Source organism: Neofelis nebulosa, chromosome 4 (assembly GCF_028018385.1).
Source record: "Neofelis nebulosa isolate mNeoNeb1 chromosome 4, mNeoNeb1.pri, whole genome shotgun sequence".
Lineage (NCBI taxonomy): Eukaryota > Metazoa > Chordata > Mammalia > Carnivora > Felidae > Neofelis > Neofelis nebulosa.
In genome coordinates this window covers 161,628,157-161,644,918 of record NC_080785.1, presented here as the reverse complement: position 1 = coordinate 161,644,918, position 16,762 = coordinate 161,628,157, and the positions used below count along the sequence as shown (strand labels likewise).

General features: G+C 56.7%; 1 protein-coding gene across 7 annotated transcripts in view; it reads right to left on the bottom strand.

Moving 5' to 3' along the window:
• DOCK6 (dedicator of cytokinesis 6) overlaps nt 1-13,807 on the bottom strand; it is a 44,594-nt gene extending 30,787 nt beyond the window's left edge. For 4 of the 7 annotated variants that reach the window (XM_058727987.1, XM_058727988.1, XM_058727990.1 and 1 more), the window contains exons 1-7: nt 13,677-13,806; nt 6,720-6,807; nt 5,978-6,153; nt 5,649-5,717; nt 5,316-5,445; nt 3,962-4,174; nt 1,369-1,454 (exon numbers count right to left, since the gene is read on the bottom strand). In XM_058727987.1, the coding sequence (XP_058583970.1) occupies nt 1,369-1,454; nt 3,962-4,174; nt 5,316-5,445; nt 5,649-5,717; nt 5,978-6,153; nt 6,720-6,807; nt 13,677-13,720 (806 nt within the window). In that variant the 5' untranslated portion in view covers nt 13,721-13,806. The other 3 variants (XR_009261116.1, XM_058727993.1, XM_058727991.1) reach the window with 2 other exon arrangements.
• Between the last annotated feature and the right edge of the window lie 2,955 nt (nt 13,808-16,762).

Sequence of the window (16,762 nt, the reverse complement as noted above, 5' to 3'; positions counted from 1 at the left end):
AAATAGGGAAACTGAGGCATGAAGCCCCCCCCCCCCCCAGTAACTCACACACAGCCCTTCCCCCGAAAATATGGCCCTTGTTCAGATGGGATGGAGGAAGCTTTTGCCACGAGAGTGCCCCTCATCGTGAAATTCTCACCTCCGGGGCCTCGCTGTGCCCCCCTCTCTGGGGTGTCCTCTACCCCCCTGGGCTGAGCTCTCACTTCGCTTGCCTGCACCATCCCTGTAACCACCTTCCCGTCTTATTCTGCCCTGCTGGCCCCCACTCACCACGCGAGCCCTAAGGAAGCATTTTAAAACTTAAAATGTGAGGGACGCCTGGGTGACTCAGCCGGTTAAGCGTCTGACTTCGGCTCAGGTCATGATCTCACAGATGGTGAGTTCGAGCCCCGCGTCGCGCTCTGTGCTGACCGCTCGGAGCCTGGATCCTGCTTCGGATTCTGTGTCTCCCTCTCTCTCCGCCCCTTCCCCACTCACACTCTGTCTGTCTCTCTCTCTCAAAAAATAAACATTAAAAAAAAAACAAAACCTCAAAATTTGAGGCTCCCCAGTGTGCTGAAAACAAAATCCTACAGGGCTCCGTCCCGCCCACCTCTTGGCCTCATTTTTCCCCTCTCCAGACATCTCCCAGCCTTTGGGTGTGCCCTGTCCTCCCACCCAGAGGGCCCTGTATGGTCATCCCACGGTTACAGGTCCTGGATACGGTAGGTAGTGTTTGTTGAACGACTGGATATTCAAAGAGCTGGTTCCCAACCCTACTGCTTGGGACGGGCCTCAGGCCACACCAGGGCCTCCCTTTCCTGCCCCCATCCAGGCAGGAACTCAGGGTGGGGAGGGGCAGTGCTGGGCTTAGGTCCAAGGCCACATCCTGTTCAGCTCAATTCCCACGCACTTCTGGCTGCTTCCCGGGGGGGGGGGGGGGGGGGGGGGGCTGATGTGGAGGGGGCCTCGGTCAGCTAGAAGTCAGTCCAGGGTCACCAGCGCCCCCTCTGGCCTGGGTCGCGGCAGAGCCAGTACCAGATTCTGGCCTCCTAAGTCATGTGATCTCGGGCACAGTGACTGCCACCCTGTGCCTCAGTTTCCCCACCTGCGCCTACCTCACAAGGTTGCGGTGAAGATTGGAGGTCGTACGTGTGCAGGGCTGAGAACGCAGCCCGGCACATAGTTGGCGCTTAAGGACCCGGTGGCTTTGAATAACGAGAAAAGGAAGTCATTTCCCACCTCAAAGCGCACGGATGACCTCACGGGTCTCAGGGCCGCACATGGTATAACAGCCTGGCTTGAGTAGTGGGCCCCAAGTGTTTGCCCGCACCATACCCCACGTGGGGCCTCGCGGGTCTGGAGGGAGGCGTGGGTCAGCACACTTACTTCAGCGACAGACACTTGACCAAGATCCTCTGTCCGAAGTGCTCACGGGGCGGCTCGGGGCGGCTGCAGCGTTCCACGGCCTCATCCTGCCAAGAACCGGGGAGGGCAGCTGGGACACATCCGTTACGAAGGGCTTGGAACGCGGGGCCCGAGGCCAGCTCTGCCCCCCGACCTGACTTAAGTTTCTTTCAGTTCCTGTCTCTGTGCTTTGGCACATCCCATTGCCCCAGGCTGGAACCCCCTTCTTCTCCCCTCCTTGTCATCGTCCAGGTGGCGGCTTAGCGGGCACTTCCTCCCTGATCGCTGAGGCCTGAGCAGGGACCTCGTCCAGGTGTTCACAATGTCACACGGCCGGGACCCAGAGGGCCATGTGAGGGCCAATTACCGGCAACTTATCATGACATTACTCCATCTGGATTGCAATTTCTTGGTAGGAGGGTCTCTCCTCCACAGGGCAGGGACGGAGTCTACCCTGTTCATGGCTGGACCTCCAGGACTTGCCATTCGTGTCGCTCAAGCAAATACAGACGTATACAGTAGGCACCTCCTCAAAGTTGGTTGGATAAACACAGACGTATACAGAAAACGTTAGATTAACACTGCCTGGACATTCACAGGGGTATATACTAGGCTCCTGACAAATACCGTTGAATAAACGTAGGAGTATACAGTAAGCACTTGATAAATGGCTGGATGAAAACACAGGTGTCTATACTAGGTTCCCAATAAAAGTTAGTTGGTAGGGGCTGGCTCGGTCAGCGCAGATGTGACTCTTAGTCTCAGGGAGGCGAGTTCGAGCCCTGAGTTGGGCACAGAGATTATTTAAAAAAAAAAAAAAAAAAAGGGGGCGCCTGGGTGGCTTGGTCGGTTAAGCGTCCGACTTCAGCTCAGGTCATGATCTCACGTTCCGTGAGTTCGAGCCCCGCGTCGGGCTCTGTGCTGACAGCTCAGAGCCTGGAGCCTGTTTCAGATTCTGTGTCTCCCTCTCTCTCTGACCCTCCCCCGTTCATGCTCTGTCTCTCTCTGTCTCAAAAATAAATAAACGTTTAAAAAAAAAATTAAAAAAAAAAAAAAAAAAAGCCGGTCGGATAAATACAGATACTGGAGACATATTAATTGCTGAAATGCTGTTTGATTAAATAAAGGACTATAGGGGCACCTGATGGCTCAGTCGGTTGAGCGTCCGACTTCGGCTCAGGTCAGGATCTCACGGTTCGTGGATTCGAGCCCCGAGTTAGGCTCTGTGTTGACAGCTCAGAGCCTGGAGCCTGCTTCGGATTCTGTGTCTGCCTCTCTCTCTGCCCCTCCCTGGCTCACATGTGCACACATGCACGTTCTCTGTCTCTCTCCAAAATGGGTAAACATTAAAAAAAAATTTTTGTAAATAAAGGACTATACAATAGGTATACAATTAACATTGTATACCTCTATTGGTTGAATAGAGAAGTATATAATAAGTGCCCAATAAATGCTGGGTGGATAAATAAAGGAGTATATATACAATAAAAGCCACTGAATAAAAATACACGGTATACACTAGGTGCCCAATAAATGTTAGCTGGATAAATATAGTCATATATAGTAGGTGCTCAATAAATACCAGTTTGATTAAATTGTTTTTTTTTTAATTTTAATTATTTTTGAGAGACAGAGCATGAGAAGGGGAGAGAGGCATAGGAAAGAGAGAGAACCTTTAAAAAGAAACCTTTTTTTTAAATGTTTTATTTATTTTTTTTTTTTCAACGTTTTTTTTTTTTTTTTTTTTTTTTTTTATTTTTGGGACAGAGAGAGACAGAGCATGAATGGGGGAGGGGCAGAGAGAGAGGGAGACACAGAATCGGAAACAGGCTCCAGGCTCCGAGCCATCGGCCCAGAGCCTGACGCGGGGCTCGAACTCACGGACCGCGAGATCGTGACCTGGCTGAAGTCGGACGCTTAACCGACTGCGCCACCCAGGCGCCCCGTTTTATTTATTTTTGAGAGACAGTGTGAGTGGGGAAGGGGGAGAGAGGGAGAGAGGGAGAGAGGGAGAGAGGGAGAGAGAGAGAGAGAGAGAGACGCCGAATCAGAAGTAGGCTCCAGGCTCCAAGCTGTCAGCACAGAGCCCGATGCGGGGCTTAAACTCATGGACCGCAAGATCACGATCTGAGCCGAGGTTGGACACTTAACTAACTGAGCCACCCAGGTGCCCCCCGAGAGAGACAGAATCTTAAGTGGCCTCCACGCTCAGCACAGAGCCCAACATGGGGCTCAATCCCACGATCCTGACCTGAGCCCAAATCAAGAGTCAGACACTCAACGGACTGAGCCACCCGGCCACCCCAATTAGATTGTTTGACTAAAGAGAAGGCTATACAGCGGCATATATTAAGTATTGGTTGAATGAATATAGGAGTCTATGGTAGGTGTCCAATAAATGCTGGCTGGATAAATATAAGGGCATGTACTAGGCATCCAATAAAAGGAACCGAATTTTAAAAAAACGGGGTATACAGTAGGCAACCAGAGAACGTTGGTGGGATACCAACATACCACATAGGGTCAGTCGCATGGGTACTGGCCTCGGGGCCCGTGTGGGCCTGTGGGCACCCACCTCATCGGGTGCTGGGTAGAGGGCCAGCAGGGCGCGGGGCCGGTGCTGTCGCCGCAAGGCCTCGTTCCGCCGGTCCACATCTTCAGGGGCTGTGCGTTCCAGCAGCGAGGGCAGCAATGAGTCAGCTGCCAAGTTCCTCAGGTCGAAGATGCCAGAGGCCCCACTGCTTCGAGGGGTGTCATCCAGGGAGCCCGAGGAGTGGCGGGGGTCATCCTGCCAGGGGAGAACGCACAAGCACTGAGCGCCAGCTGGATGCACCTCCACCCCACTCAGAGGCGTCCTCATGCCCAATCAACGGATGGGAAAGCTGAGGGTCACGGGGTGGGGTTACCACTACAAGGGTCACTGTGAGGCTTTGCTAGGCCTCTTTCTAGAACCTTCTGCCCCTCCTTCACCATTGTTGGAGGAGGCTACTCCTAAGCTTACGTACTCATCTGGCCAATCAGAACACGACATCTGCCGGCCCCAGGGATTGGCGGCAAAGTAAGGCCATGTCTGGGTTGGGCCAATGAGAGCCTTCCGTGATGCTTTGCTCACTGTTGTCAGGGGAGGAAGAGGTCTTCCCATTGGAGCTGTCACTGGCTCAGGGCCCTGTCTCACCTCCTAGACTCGGTTGTGGTCAGAGCCAGACTACCCTGGTTCAAATTCCCACTCAGCTCTGTGACCCTGTGTCCCTGAACCCAACTCAAAGGCCCTCAGCTTCCCCACCTACATCTAAAACTAGTAACAATGGAAACGATAACAATAATTCTTGGTAGGATTATCGTTGGCATAAAGTAGGAGCCCAGTGAATATCGGTTGACAAAATTTCGGCTCAAGACCCACCAGGCCAGTGACATTCTCCTAATCACCGCGCTGTGCCTTGGTTTCTTCCTTTCTTTCTCTTTTTTTAAAAAAAAATATTTATTTTTGAGAAAGAAACACAGAGCGTGAGCGAGAGAGGGGCAGAGAGAGGGAGACACAGAATCCGAAACAGGTTCCAGGCTCTGAGCTCTCAGCACAGGGCCCGACGTGGGGCTCGAACTCACGAACCGCGAGATCACGACCTGAGCCGAAGTCGGACGCTTAACCGACTGAGCCACCCAGGCGCCCCTGGGCCTCGGTTTCTCATCGGCAAAACGGGTGTTGCCCTGCCTCACGGGATGAAAGGTGAGGACCAGCAGAAAGTATTTAGTACACGCTAAGCACTTAATAAATGTTTATAATTATTACCCTTAACTTTTAACCCACGGGGCTGATACGTTTCCTTTTGGAGTCGAGACTGTTTGGGTCACTTCCCATCACATAGGACTGACAGCTGGGGCCTAGAGCTCACACACACCCCTAAGGTGACCCCTGCCCGGGGCTCCCTCACCGAGTCCTCTGGGCCGGACCTCTCATCCCCAGAAGTGTCCTGCTCAAAGACCTGGCGGGTGAGGCCCTTTTGCCGCTCTCGCTGCGTCTCTGTGGTGATGGGGCTGAACGCTGCACTCAGATGCTGGTACCTGGGAGGAGGTAGGGCTGGGCGGGTAGCAGGGAAAAGGGCACACCCACCCTGCAATACACCAGAGAAGATCCACCGGAGAAGTCTGGCCGTCCTTGTGGGGACAGTGGCCAACAAACAGGAGGACTAGTCCAACGGGCTCTCCTGGGCTCAGACCGGGCCTCTTGACCCTCTCCCCTGAGCTGCCCCCCAAACCAGACCCACCTCCTGTGGGCGATGATCCAATCCTCCGTGTACATCTCCACCGCGGCCCTCACCTGGGCATCCAGCTTTCTGCACAAAATAGAATCAGGGTAAACAGAGGCAGGGCACAGTGTTAATCCTTCCAGTGGCCTGAGGTGGGTCCTACCCCCCTGCCTGTTATAGAGAAGTGGAGACAGAAGCTCAGAGAGGGAGGGTACCTCACCCAAGGCCACACAGCCGAGCCAGGAGTTGAACTTGGGGCCATTGGAGCTTGACGGAAAGGGGGTGCTGATGAGGGGTATGGAGGCAGAACTGAGTTACAGACAAGGAGGGCATGGCGCCGAACGCACCCATCCTCGGGGGTCCCGGGCTCCGTGGTCCGGCATTCCCGGGGCTGTAACAGCAGCTCGAGGTCATCAGCTGGAAACTCGGCCAGGTCCCGGAGGGGCCCGGGTTCAGCATCTGGAGGCCGGCTCAGGAGCACATCCTCGAAGTCCAGGGGCTCAATGACTTCAGTCAGTGGGACCTGGGTTGGAGCAGAGTGGCTGTGGCCCCCGCCCTGGGGGCTGAGAGTGGGGGTGAGCGTGGGCTTGGGCTCGGGTAAGAGGGCGGTGGGAGCCATAGAGAGTGTTGGAGCTGTGAGGAGCCAAGGAGGACAGTGACCTCAGACTCTCTACCCGCATCCCAGAGCGGCCTGCCCCGCCCCTCTTTCCAGGCAGGAAATCACACCCTGTGCCTGGAGGGGCAGGGCTCTGCTGGAAGGAAAGGCATGTGGGCTGCAGCAAAGAAAGACAATTCCTAAGGCTCCCTCCCTCTCCCAGCAGCTGGAAGTACCTCCCATCCCCCAACCCTGCCCGGTCCCCATCTGGGTGGTCCAGGCAGCAGGAGGTGGGGCGACCTCAGGGTGACCACCCACGGGGCTGCAGCGAGGGGACTACCCTCCCCACTCACAGAGAAAGAGAGTGGGGACAGTCCCTCCGGGCACTAGTGGGAGGGGCGGGTGTGACCAAGGCCCAGCAGAGGGGATTCCCCACATCCCCCCGCATCGGCCAGAGAGCAGGGTCCTGGAGGGGTCACCTCCCAAACACGTACCCCCAGGGAGCCGCTGCTGCGTCTGCTGGAGTGGGGGGAGCCACTGCGCTCCCGGGACACCTGCTTCCGTACCTCCGCAGCCACCGTCCTGCGGGGAAGAAGGGGGCCACTGGGGACACGAACACTTGGGCAGTGGGGCCCGGAGAACTCCACTTCGGGCCAACAAATCCCTTCTCCGAGACAAAAATCCAGGCTGTGGAAGGGAAAAACCAGGCCACGGACCAGGAGAATCTAGGCTTCAGAATCCACGGATCTCAGCCCAGAGGTCCCAGGACCACCCCCAAGCTGGGCCTGGGGCCCTCCCAACCCCCACTAAGCACAGATGGAAGGAATTGCTCCCGGCAGAGCATGAGGGTCACAGATCCTTCTCTATCCCTGGCACCCACCAAGGGTCTAAGTCCTGGCTGGCCGGCTCCCTGGTCCCCAACCTCCACTCCCTCATCTGGGGGACCCCTGTCCACCCTGCCTCCCATCCAGAATGTGCGCCCCGTCCCACCCTTGCTGTGGGGCTTTGGACAAGTTACTCCTGCCTCTGAGCCTCAGTTTACCCATCTGTACCTGAAGGGACCTCACAAGCCTGCTGTGCAGAGCCGAGTAGGGGGCTCGGCATTCAGGGGTCACTCTGTACCTCACTGTCAGGGAGTCGGAGACAACGCTGAGCATGTGTCAAGAGGCCAGGAGGACCCGCAGGGCACACGCAGGAACCAAGGTCCGTGCGGTGGCCTTCTTGGGCCACCTGTATCTGTGCAGGCCTTCACAGGCAGGGAGGATAGGATGAAGAGGGAAGACCCACGGGGGAGGGGGCCAGCACAGGAATCTGGGACTTGGTGGGGCCGGGGTCCCCCAGGCACTCAATTCCTTCAGCTGAGCTTAGAAGGAGAGGAAGGAGAGAGAGCCACACAGTTATCTGCGGAAGAACATTCCAGGCAAAAGGTACGGTAAGTACAAAGACTCTAAGGCTGGGCTGTGAGCTCCTAGACCCCTGGTCCCCCCGGGGTCTCTATGAAGGCAGGACGAGGGCTACGTGTCCCCAGCAACAGCCCCGCATATAGCAGCTACTCAATAAATATTTTAAAACGTTAAGCTATGTATTTTTGAGAGACGGAGGGAGAGAGAGCACAAGGCGGGGAGCGGCAGAGAGGGGCACACAGAATCTGAAGTAGGCTCCAGGCTCCCAGGTGTCAACGCAGAGCCCAACACGGGGCTCAAACCCGTAAACCGCGAGATCACAACCTGAGCCGAAGTCAGACGCCTAACTGGCTGAGCCACCCAGGTGCCCCTCAATAAATTTTTCTTGGTGAAATGAGTGAATCCCTCCCAATCTTCCCCCTGGTCCAACTTGACTGAACCCACTGTTAGAAGCCGCAGACATTTTAGCTGTGTGGCTTTGGGCTGGTGAACACCCTTTCTGGGCCTCAATCCCTCTTAAAATTGAGAAGGCAATTGCCTGGGTGTTTGGGCCTTACTCCCTTCTATTTTCCACTTTTCTGTGTGCCGGGGAGTTTTCCCAATAAAAAGTTATACCTCCAAAAAGCACAATGCTGGGGCGCCTGGGTGCCTCAGTCCATTAAGTGTCCGACTTTGGCTCAGGTCACCATCTCACAGTTCGTGAGTTCGAGCCCCGCATCGGGCTCTGTGCTGACAGCTCAGAGCCTGGAGCCTGCTTCGGATTCTGTGTCTCCCTCTCTCTCTGTCCCTCCCCTGCTCGCGCGCTCTCTCCCTCTCAAAAACAAATAAAATAAAAACATTTTTAAAAATACAGAAATAAAAATTTTAAAAAAGCACTATGCCGATTGCCAACCTATGGCCCATGGGCCACCGATGAAATGGATGCGTGCAGTCGGGCTCAGGTAAGACAGGTGGGGGCGGGGGTCATCTGGAAGCCTCTGAATTCAACTCTGTGTAGGTCAAACAAACTTGACCGTGACCCTGATCCAACATGGGGGCCTCCAGTGGAGACCTCAGCCTCACTCCTCGGTCTCCGCGTTCTATTTATTTTCTTTGTTAATGGTCTCAGAGTCTTGCTTCTACTGGTTGGGGTTTAGGGGGAGATGATGGAGGATCTTCTAGGAAATTCAAAGGTTGTGCAAAATGAGGTATGGGCCCTCAAGTTCCCAACGTTGGGGCTGCCTCTTCTGGAAGCCTGGGCACACAGGGTCTTGGGGGATGATTTATGAAAGACGCCAGGACAGGGCACCGGTCTTTGCCCTGGTCCCAGATGTTCTACAGCTGTTACCCCAGAGCAGGGAGAGGGGAGGAGGGAGGGCGGGGCCACTTCATTTTGTCTTTGGCCCTGGAGAGATGTCCCCAGAGTGGAAAAAAGGCCAGGTCCTCAACACCGTGGCCCAGGAGCCAGTTTCCCGTGTCACAGGGCTCTGCGCTTGGGAGCTGGGCAAGCACGGACGGGTGGCAAGCACCCCCTTCTCTGGACCTCTGGGCTCAGGACAGTACCCACACCTTAATGAACTGTTCTGAGTGTAGGGCTTGGCACACAGTAAGTGCTCAATTAAGGCTTGCTGTAAGCATGTTGCCTCAAAAGGATCCCGAGAAACTGGAATCTCTGGATCTTCTTTTTATGCCAAAAGGGGGTGAGGCTCAGAGAGGGCTGGTAAGGTGCTCAGGGTCACACAGCAGGTGGCCAGGATCAAACCCCTGGGGGCCAGAGGGCAGAGTCTGTGCCCTCCAGCATCTGCCATTCCACGTGGCCTGTGATGGGGAGCAGGGCCGAGAACAGGGGCTCAACCTGCCTCTTCCATGTCCACACTCGCCCCCCACAGTGGTCCCATCCAGCCTCCGGGTTTCAGCACCATCTAAACAATGACAATCCTCGAGTCCGTTCGGTGGGATCCCTGCCTCCTTTGCATGCCCTCGCGGGGTCCTGCAGGCATGCGCCATCACCGTAACCCTGCCTTCCCAGCATCCTCCTGTCTCCCTAAGGGGAGCCCCGCCCTCTGGGGTGCACCCCCAATGCCCCTCTCTTTCTCATCCCCACATCAGATGCGCTTCAGACGCCCCCGTGGGGCACATTTTTTTAAAAGGAGGCAAGACGTTGAGCTGAACGTGGTGGTTTTTCTCAGGAAGGGATTTCAGAATTGCAATGGCAAAAAATGTCAAGATCAGGCGGTGGGTTACAGCCGCCGGTGAGATAAATCCTCCAACGGGGAAAATCGACAGCCCTATGTGACACTGTAGAGACGCTCAGAGGGGAAAGGGTAAGCAGTGGCGTCACTGGGAAATTCATGAGAGACAGTGGACCTCACCCCAGGGCTGGCCACATTAACAGAAGTCTAGCCTCACCGGGGAGGAGGATAAAACCAGAACCAAGAATGGCATAAGCCTCTGACGTTACGTGTTCCCACCTGTGTAAAAAGTGAGAGAACAGGCGTGCCCGCGTGGCTCAGTCGGTTACACATCCGACCCTTGATTTTGGCTCGGGTCGTGATCTCGAGGTTCGTGAGTTCAAGCCCCACATCGGGCTCCGCACTGACAGTGCGGAGCCTGCTTGGGATTCCCTTTTTCTGCCCTTCCCCCGCTCTCTCTCTTTCTCAAAATAAACAAAACTTAAAAAAGAAAAAGACTTAACTTTTTAAAAAAAGAAAAGACTTTTTAAAAAACTTAAAAAAAAAAAAAAAAAGCAAGAGAAGAATATGAATCCTTATAAAACCCCAGTGATTCCTCCTTATACCCCTAGCCTTCCTGGACCATCAGAACATTCTAAAGACAAAGAATCAGGGGCACATGGGTGCCTCGGTCAGGTGGGCGCCCAACTTCACTCGGGTCATGATCTCACAGTCCGTGGGTTCGAGCCCCGCATCGGGCTCTGAGCTGACAGCTCGGAGCCTGGAGCCTGCTTCGGACTCTGTGTCTCCCTCTCCCTGCCCCTCCTCTGCTCATGCTCTGTCTCTCTCTCTCAAAAATAAATAAACATTAAATAAAGACAAAGAGTCTGCCTGCCCGTGAGGATATGAAGCCACAGGAACTCTCATCTGCTGCTGGGGGGACAGGGGTGGGAGGGAGCCATTTCCTTGAAATCCCAAAGACCCCTCTGGAATTTTCAACGCATGTCTCATTGCCCTCCAACAAATCACTACTTCGAGAGTGACCTAACCGCTTTGAGTCCAGCCTGCAACAGTTAAACACACGGGGAGCCCGGGTGGCTCAGTCGGTGGAGCATGATTTCAGCTCAGGTCACAATCCCAGGGTCGTGGGATCAAGCCCAACGACGGGCTCCGCACCGCGTTTGGGGCACCTCAGTGGCTTAGTTGGTTAAGCATCCAACTTCAGCCCAAATCATGATCTCACGATTCATGGGTTTGAGCCCCGCATCCAACTTTGCACTGACAGCACAGACCCCGCTTCAGATTCTGTCTCCCTCTCTCTCTGCCCCTCCCTCACTCGTGCTCTCTCTCAAAAATAAATACAAACGTTTTTGAAAAGTGTAAAAAAAAAAGATTCTCTCTCTCCCTCTTTCTCTGCCCCTTCCCCACTCGCTTGGGTGTGGGTATGCACTCCCTCTCTCAAAAATAAATATAATGAATTAATTGATCTTGAGGTCATGAGCTCACGGTTCGTGAGATCGAGCCCCACGTCGGGCTCTGTGCTGACAGCCGAGCCCCCTTATGATTCTTTCCCTCTCTCTCTCTCTCTCTCAAATTAAATGCACTTTAATTAAAAAAAGAATACTAAAAAAAAACTAGCTACACCTATGTCAACAGGCTCTGGTGATTCCCGACGGGACCAGCATACAATAAATATATTGTGGGGCACCTGGGTGGCGCAGTCGGTTAAGCGTCCGACTTCAGCCAGGTCACGATCTCGCGGTCCGTGAGTTCGAGCCCCGCGTCAGGCTCTGGGCTGATGGCTCAGAGCCTGGAGCCTGTTTCCGATTCTGTGTCTCCCTCTCTCTCTGCCCCTCCCCCGTTCATGCTCTGTCTCTCTCTGTCCCAAAAATAAATTAAAAAAAAAAAAAATAAATAAATAAATAAATAAATAAATAAATAAAAATATATTGTAAGTACTGGCCATTACCATCGTTCCATATCGTATTTTACTTTGAACAGTACAAGTGAAAAAACAAACAAGTTATATTGCGCGCAATAGCGTCTGTCCACGTTATTTACATGTATAAGAATTTATGGTTTTAAGTGATCTCCCCAAACTCTTTTCTTTTCTTTGAGAATCTGTTCATTAGGAAACTGGGGGACTGTTTAATATTCGGGTTAACACGGCCCTGCAGAGTGAATGACTGACTGAATGAATGAATAGATGAAAAGAGGTCCAGGTCTGAGCAAGGAGACCCCGGTGTCCACTGGGCTGCAATGGAGACCCTGTCGGAGGATGACCGGAAGCCTTGAGCCATTTGCTTGTGGTTCCCTGGGGCCCCAGGATCATTCTCTGCTCTTCTTACCCTGGGCCCTACAGTGTCTGTTCCCCAGGACTTCTCTCATTTATTTGAGTGGAAGCCCGGACCCAGGGACAGAGACCGCGTGGCAAAGAAATGGGTTCGGAGATGCCAAAGGTCCGACACAGACAGACAATTCAGGAACATGAAGATAGCAGAACACAAAAATCGCCTGACCGCTATGCTCCTGACCCATGGCTACACCCTTCAGAACGCTTCGTGACTTCCACCCCACTCAGGATACAAGTTAAAGTCCTCGCCACGATCCACAAGCTGCAAGATCTGCTCCCGCTGTCCCCTTCCTTACTCAGCTGCAGACTGGCTGCCCTCCTCAGATGATCTATAAATACACTATGCCTGCTCCTGCCTCCGGGCCTTTGCACTTGCTTTCTCGTGTTTGGATTGCATTCCCCCCACGTTTGGGCACAGCCGCCTCCCTCACCTTCGGATCTTTGCTCCAATGTTCCCTTATCACCCCAGCCTTCCTGACCCGCCTCCCAGGTCTAAAATGGCTCCCATCCTCTTCATCTCCTTTCCCTGCCTCGTCGGTCCCCACAGCGCTTATCATTAACATACAATCCATTTTATCGTGCTACCCCTCCATCTACCCCACTGTATCTGCCCCCCAGGGTGGGATCTTTTCTTGTGTCTCCATCACGCCAGCTCTGGACCCACAGGGTGCCCTCTCACTTGGGCGGGGCCAAGACAGGTCCCCTGTGGAGAGGACCCCGGGGCAGTCTCTGATCTCTGACTGGCTATGGAGGCAAAGAGGGGGAGCAGCTCTCCAGCCCCAGTCTGACCTCCCCCCTCGCAGGCTGAGTCTCTTACAATCTCCAGTGGCCACGGAAATGGATCCCCCAGCGCCTGGCGCCCGTCCCCTCCCCCGTCTGCCCACCAGCTGGTTCGGTCCCCAGCCCCCACTCCCTCCATTCAATCACCCATCCATTCCCAGCGCGTCCAGCCGGTGCTGGGAGAGCCTGAAGCAGGGCTGGGGGCGGGGGGACATCCACAGCTGTCCCCCGCTCCCCAGACAGCTGGGCACGGGACGCTGACAGTGGGAGAAGAGCACGGGAAACTTCCCGAGGGGCCTCCAAGGCCTCCAAGAGCACCATCCCCGTTCCCAAATCCCGGCGCCTGGAGCATCCCCACCCCACGCCAGTCGCACGAGGGTGGGTCGCAAAGGTCCCTCCCGCTCCCACGCCCTGGGGCTCAGAGACCCGGGAAGGTCTAGACGAGGAGGGACGCGGAGGGCTCCCGTGACACGCTCTCCCTGCGCCGCCGCCTCCAGGAAGGCCCCCCGGACACGCCCCCACGCGTCCCCCCCCCCCCCCCCCGGCTCCCAGGGCGGCCCTCGGCTCAGCCGCCCTCGCAGCCGCAGCCCCGCCGCGGCCCCGGAGGGACCCCCGCCGCCCCCCTCCCGCCTCCCGCCGCCCCCCGCCCCACCCCGTCCCCGGCCGGAGGGAGCGGGTCGGACTCGGCCAAGGCCGAAGGGGCTTGAATGGGGGGCGCCGGGCCGGGGAGGGCGGGGCTCGGACACGTGCGGGCGGCCGCGCTACCTGTTGATCTTGTGCGCGAAGGCGCGGCGCTCGGCGGCCGCCATGGCGCCGCGCGCGTCCCGCCGCCGCCGCCGCCGCGCGCACCGTCCCCGCCGCCGCCGCCGCCGCCGCCGCCGCCGCAGCCTCCCGGTTCTGGGCTGCCCGGGCTGGGCGGGGCCGGGGCCGGAGGCGGGGCCCTTCCGGGTGTGCCGGGCGGCTCCGTGCTGCCCCTGCCGGCCGGAGGGGCGCCGGGGCCCCGGGCCGCCTCCGCGCCCTGGGGGCTGAGTTGGGGAAACTGAGGCTCTCAAGGGCGCAGGGAGGGAGAGACGCCGGGACCGAGGCCGGGGGTGTCGGACCCCGGGGGACGCTCTTTCTGCCCTCGGACTAATCACCGCGCTAATCCATAATAATAAGTATGATCTCGAGCATTTATTGAGCACAGCCCTGCAAGTCACAGGTGCAGGCGGAACTATGGTTTCCCCATTTTACAGATGGGCAAACTGAGGCACGGAGGTGTTCAGACGCTCGCCCAGGCCGGAGTGATCGCAGGGGTCTCCGAGGCCACTATGGGATGTGCCCTCGTCCAGGGTGACGGAAGCAGAGGGGTCCAGGGGGGCTCTGAGGGGCCGGGCGATGTGACTGGCGCCCGAGTGAGCCAACCCAGGAGGCTGGCCCGGCCCGGCTGCTTCTCCTGGAAGGAGGATGTGGGGATGTCTTGGTTTCCTTGTGGTCTCAAATCTCTCCCCAGAGGTCCCTCTCCCAGCCCCAGTGCAGCAGTCTTAGAGAATTCTCCAGCCCCCCGCTCATCCTCCGGATGTGCCAACCCCTCGCCCGCCACCACGCCCCCGAGCCTTTGCACTGGCAGGTTCTTCCTCCTGATGGCCTTTCCAGCCCAGATCAGAAAATGTCCCAGGCAGAACTGGGGGCTGAATAATACGAGAGCACGACTCTACCTTAGGGCTTTTACGTGTGCTGCCCCTCTTCCCGTGTATGGGTGTTAGCGCTATCCTCCCTCTTACACACGAGGAAACCGAGGCCCAGGGAAGCAGAGGGACTTGCCCTAACTAGGCAAGTGGACCGCTGTCAGATCCTGAGCCCAGAGGAGGGAGGCTTGGATTGTGGGGGAACCCTCATACCCTGCCACTCAGCCCCAAGCTCAAGGGGGCACAGCTGGGCTGCTCCCAGCCTGGCGTGTGACATGCGTGTCTGTCAGCAGCCCACGCGCTTGCCTGAGTGGTCCAGCCACTTTGACCTGGGAGCTGCCGGGTGTAACCCCGCCCAGCACTCTCTGCCACGCCCCACCCCGTGTCACCCTCACCCCAACCATCAGCCTCCTGGGCTAAAGTCCCTGCCTCGCCTTTGGGCTTCTGGGAGCCAGGCTGGGCAAGAAACATGGATTTCTCCCCCATTCCAGCCCCGGCCCCCTCATACCTGGTCTCCTGGCTCCTGCCCTCACCCCTCGAAGTCAGGTCTCCCTTCAGGGTCCAGAAGGAGCCTGGGAACACCAGAGTCAGATCGGGTCCCTCCTCCGCTTAGAATTGTCAAAGTCCTTCCCAAGGCCCAGGAGAGGCCGTGCGTGACCCGCCCTCATCACCTCCCTCCCCTCCCCCACTACAGCTGCCCACCCCCTCAACGCCCTCTGAACACTAGAGCACAGCTCCATCTTTGCACATGCCGTTCCCCTTCCCGCACAGGGGTGCCATCACCACCCCACTTTTACAGATGAGAAAACTGAGGCCCAGAGCAGCAGGGCGACTTGCCCAGTTTCACCCGGTGAGTCAGAGTCAGATCTGTGATTCCAGATCTGTCACCCAGGGAGCCCGCCCGCCCCGGGGAAATGTTTGTTTCTAAATAACCGACAGAGTCCCGGCCCCCGGCCAGCCTGTGGGACCCAGGGTAAATCTCTCAACCTCTCTGAACCTCCATTTCCTCATCTGCCCCATGAGGGCTTGTGGCCCGGCACAGCAGGAGGCACAGACATCGGGAGCTCAGAGCTCCAGGCCCTTGGGGGAGCTGATGTCACGGGGGAGCCGGCGGGGACTATGAACCCAGCGATTCGAAGCCCTGTCTGGGTCAAAAGGCTGCTTCGAAGACCCTTCCAAGTAAAGGCCATGCCCCAGCTAGCTGCCCCCCTGGAGCCTGCTGCCCCACTGGTGCCTACCAGACCTGATTGGCGGGGCAGTTCCTCTCCAGGGTATGCCAGGCCTGACTCAGCCAGGCGGGGCTAGGGTGACCCAGGCAGCTGCTCAAACAGAGGCCAAGCTTGATGGGGACTTTGGCCTCCTCTGGCTGCAGTGAGCAACAGTCTGTAGGATATGGGGGGAAGCACCTGTGTACCTGGGAGGAGGGACAGCACGGGTCCAGGTGGGAGATGGCTGGGCTGCGGACAGGTGGTCGAACCTCCGTGCCAGTGAGGGAGCGGAGCTGAAGATCATCTCTCTTCACGCCGATGCCCCCTGCTGTTCCCACCACCTAGAATGCTGTTCCGCTCACTCCTTGTCCGCTTGACCCCTTCTTCATCCCTTCAGTCTCAGCTTGGACATCTCTGCCTCCTACAGCTGCCTGTGTATCCCCAGTCACACCGTGTCTAAGTGGCCAGCCATTCGTCTCCAAGAGGTCCCCACCCCCAGGGCACATCGCTGGCACGATGTGAATATCTCTTTCTAGCCTCTTTCTCCTCCATTCCCCTGACGTGCTGCTCAGTGTTCGTTCCAGGACGTCACTGTTTGAGTCCGTGTAGCATTATAGTGTTCTCGCCTCTCTTTCTGTGTGGGGTGGGAGGCCGCTGCCTGCACACCTCGGCACAGGCCGTACCCCCTCCTGGAACACTGTTTCCCCTACTCTGCACCTGAGCAAACTGCTAACTTCCATTCGTTCTTAGATCTCATGCTTCTTGGAAGCCTTCCTTGGCCACCTCCCTTCCCTGCCCAAGCTGGCTCAGGGGTTCCTCTGGGACCTCCTGCCTCCAGCCCCTGGGGTTCCCCCTCACAGCCCCCCGATCACCCTCGGTTGTAACGGCCTGATTCCATGATGGCCGCCTCTCCCACTCATAAGTCAGCTTCATGAGGACAAGGATTTTTCTCTGCTTTATTCATTGCTGTGTCCCC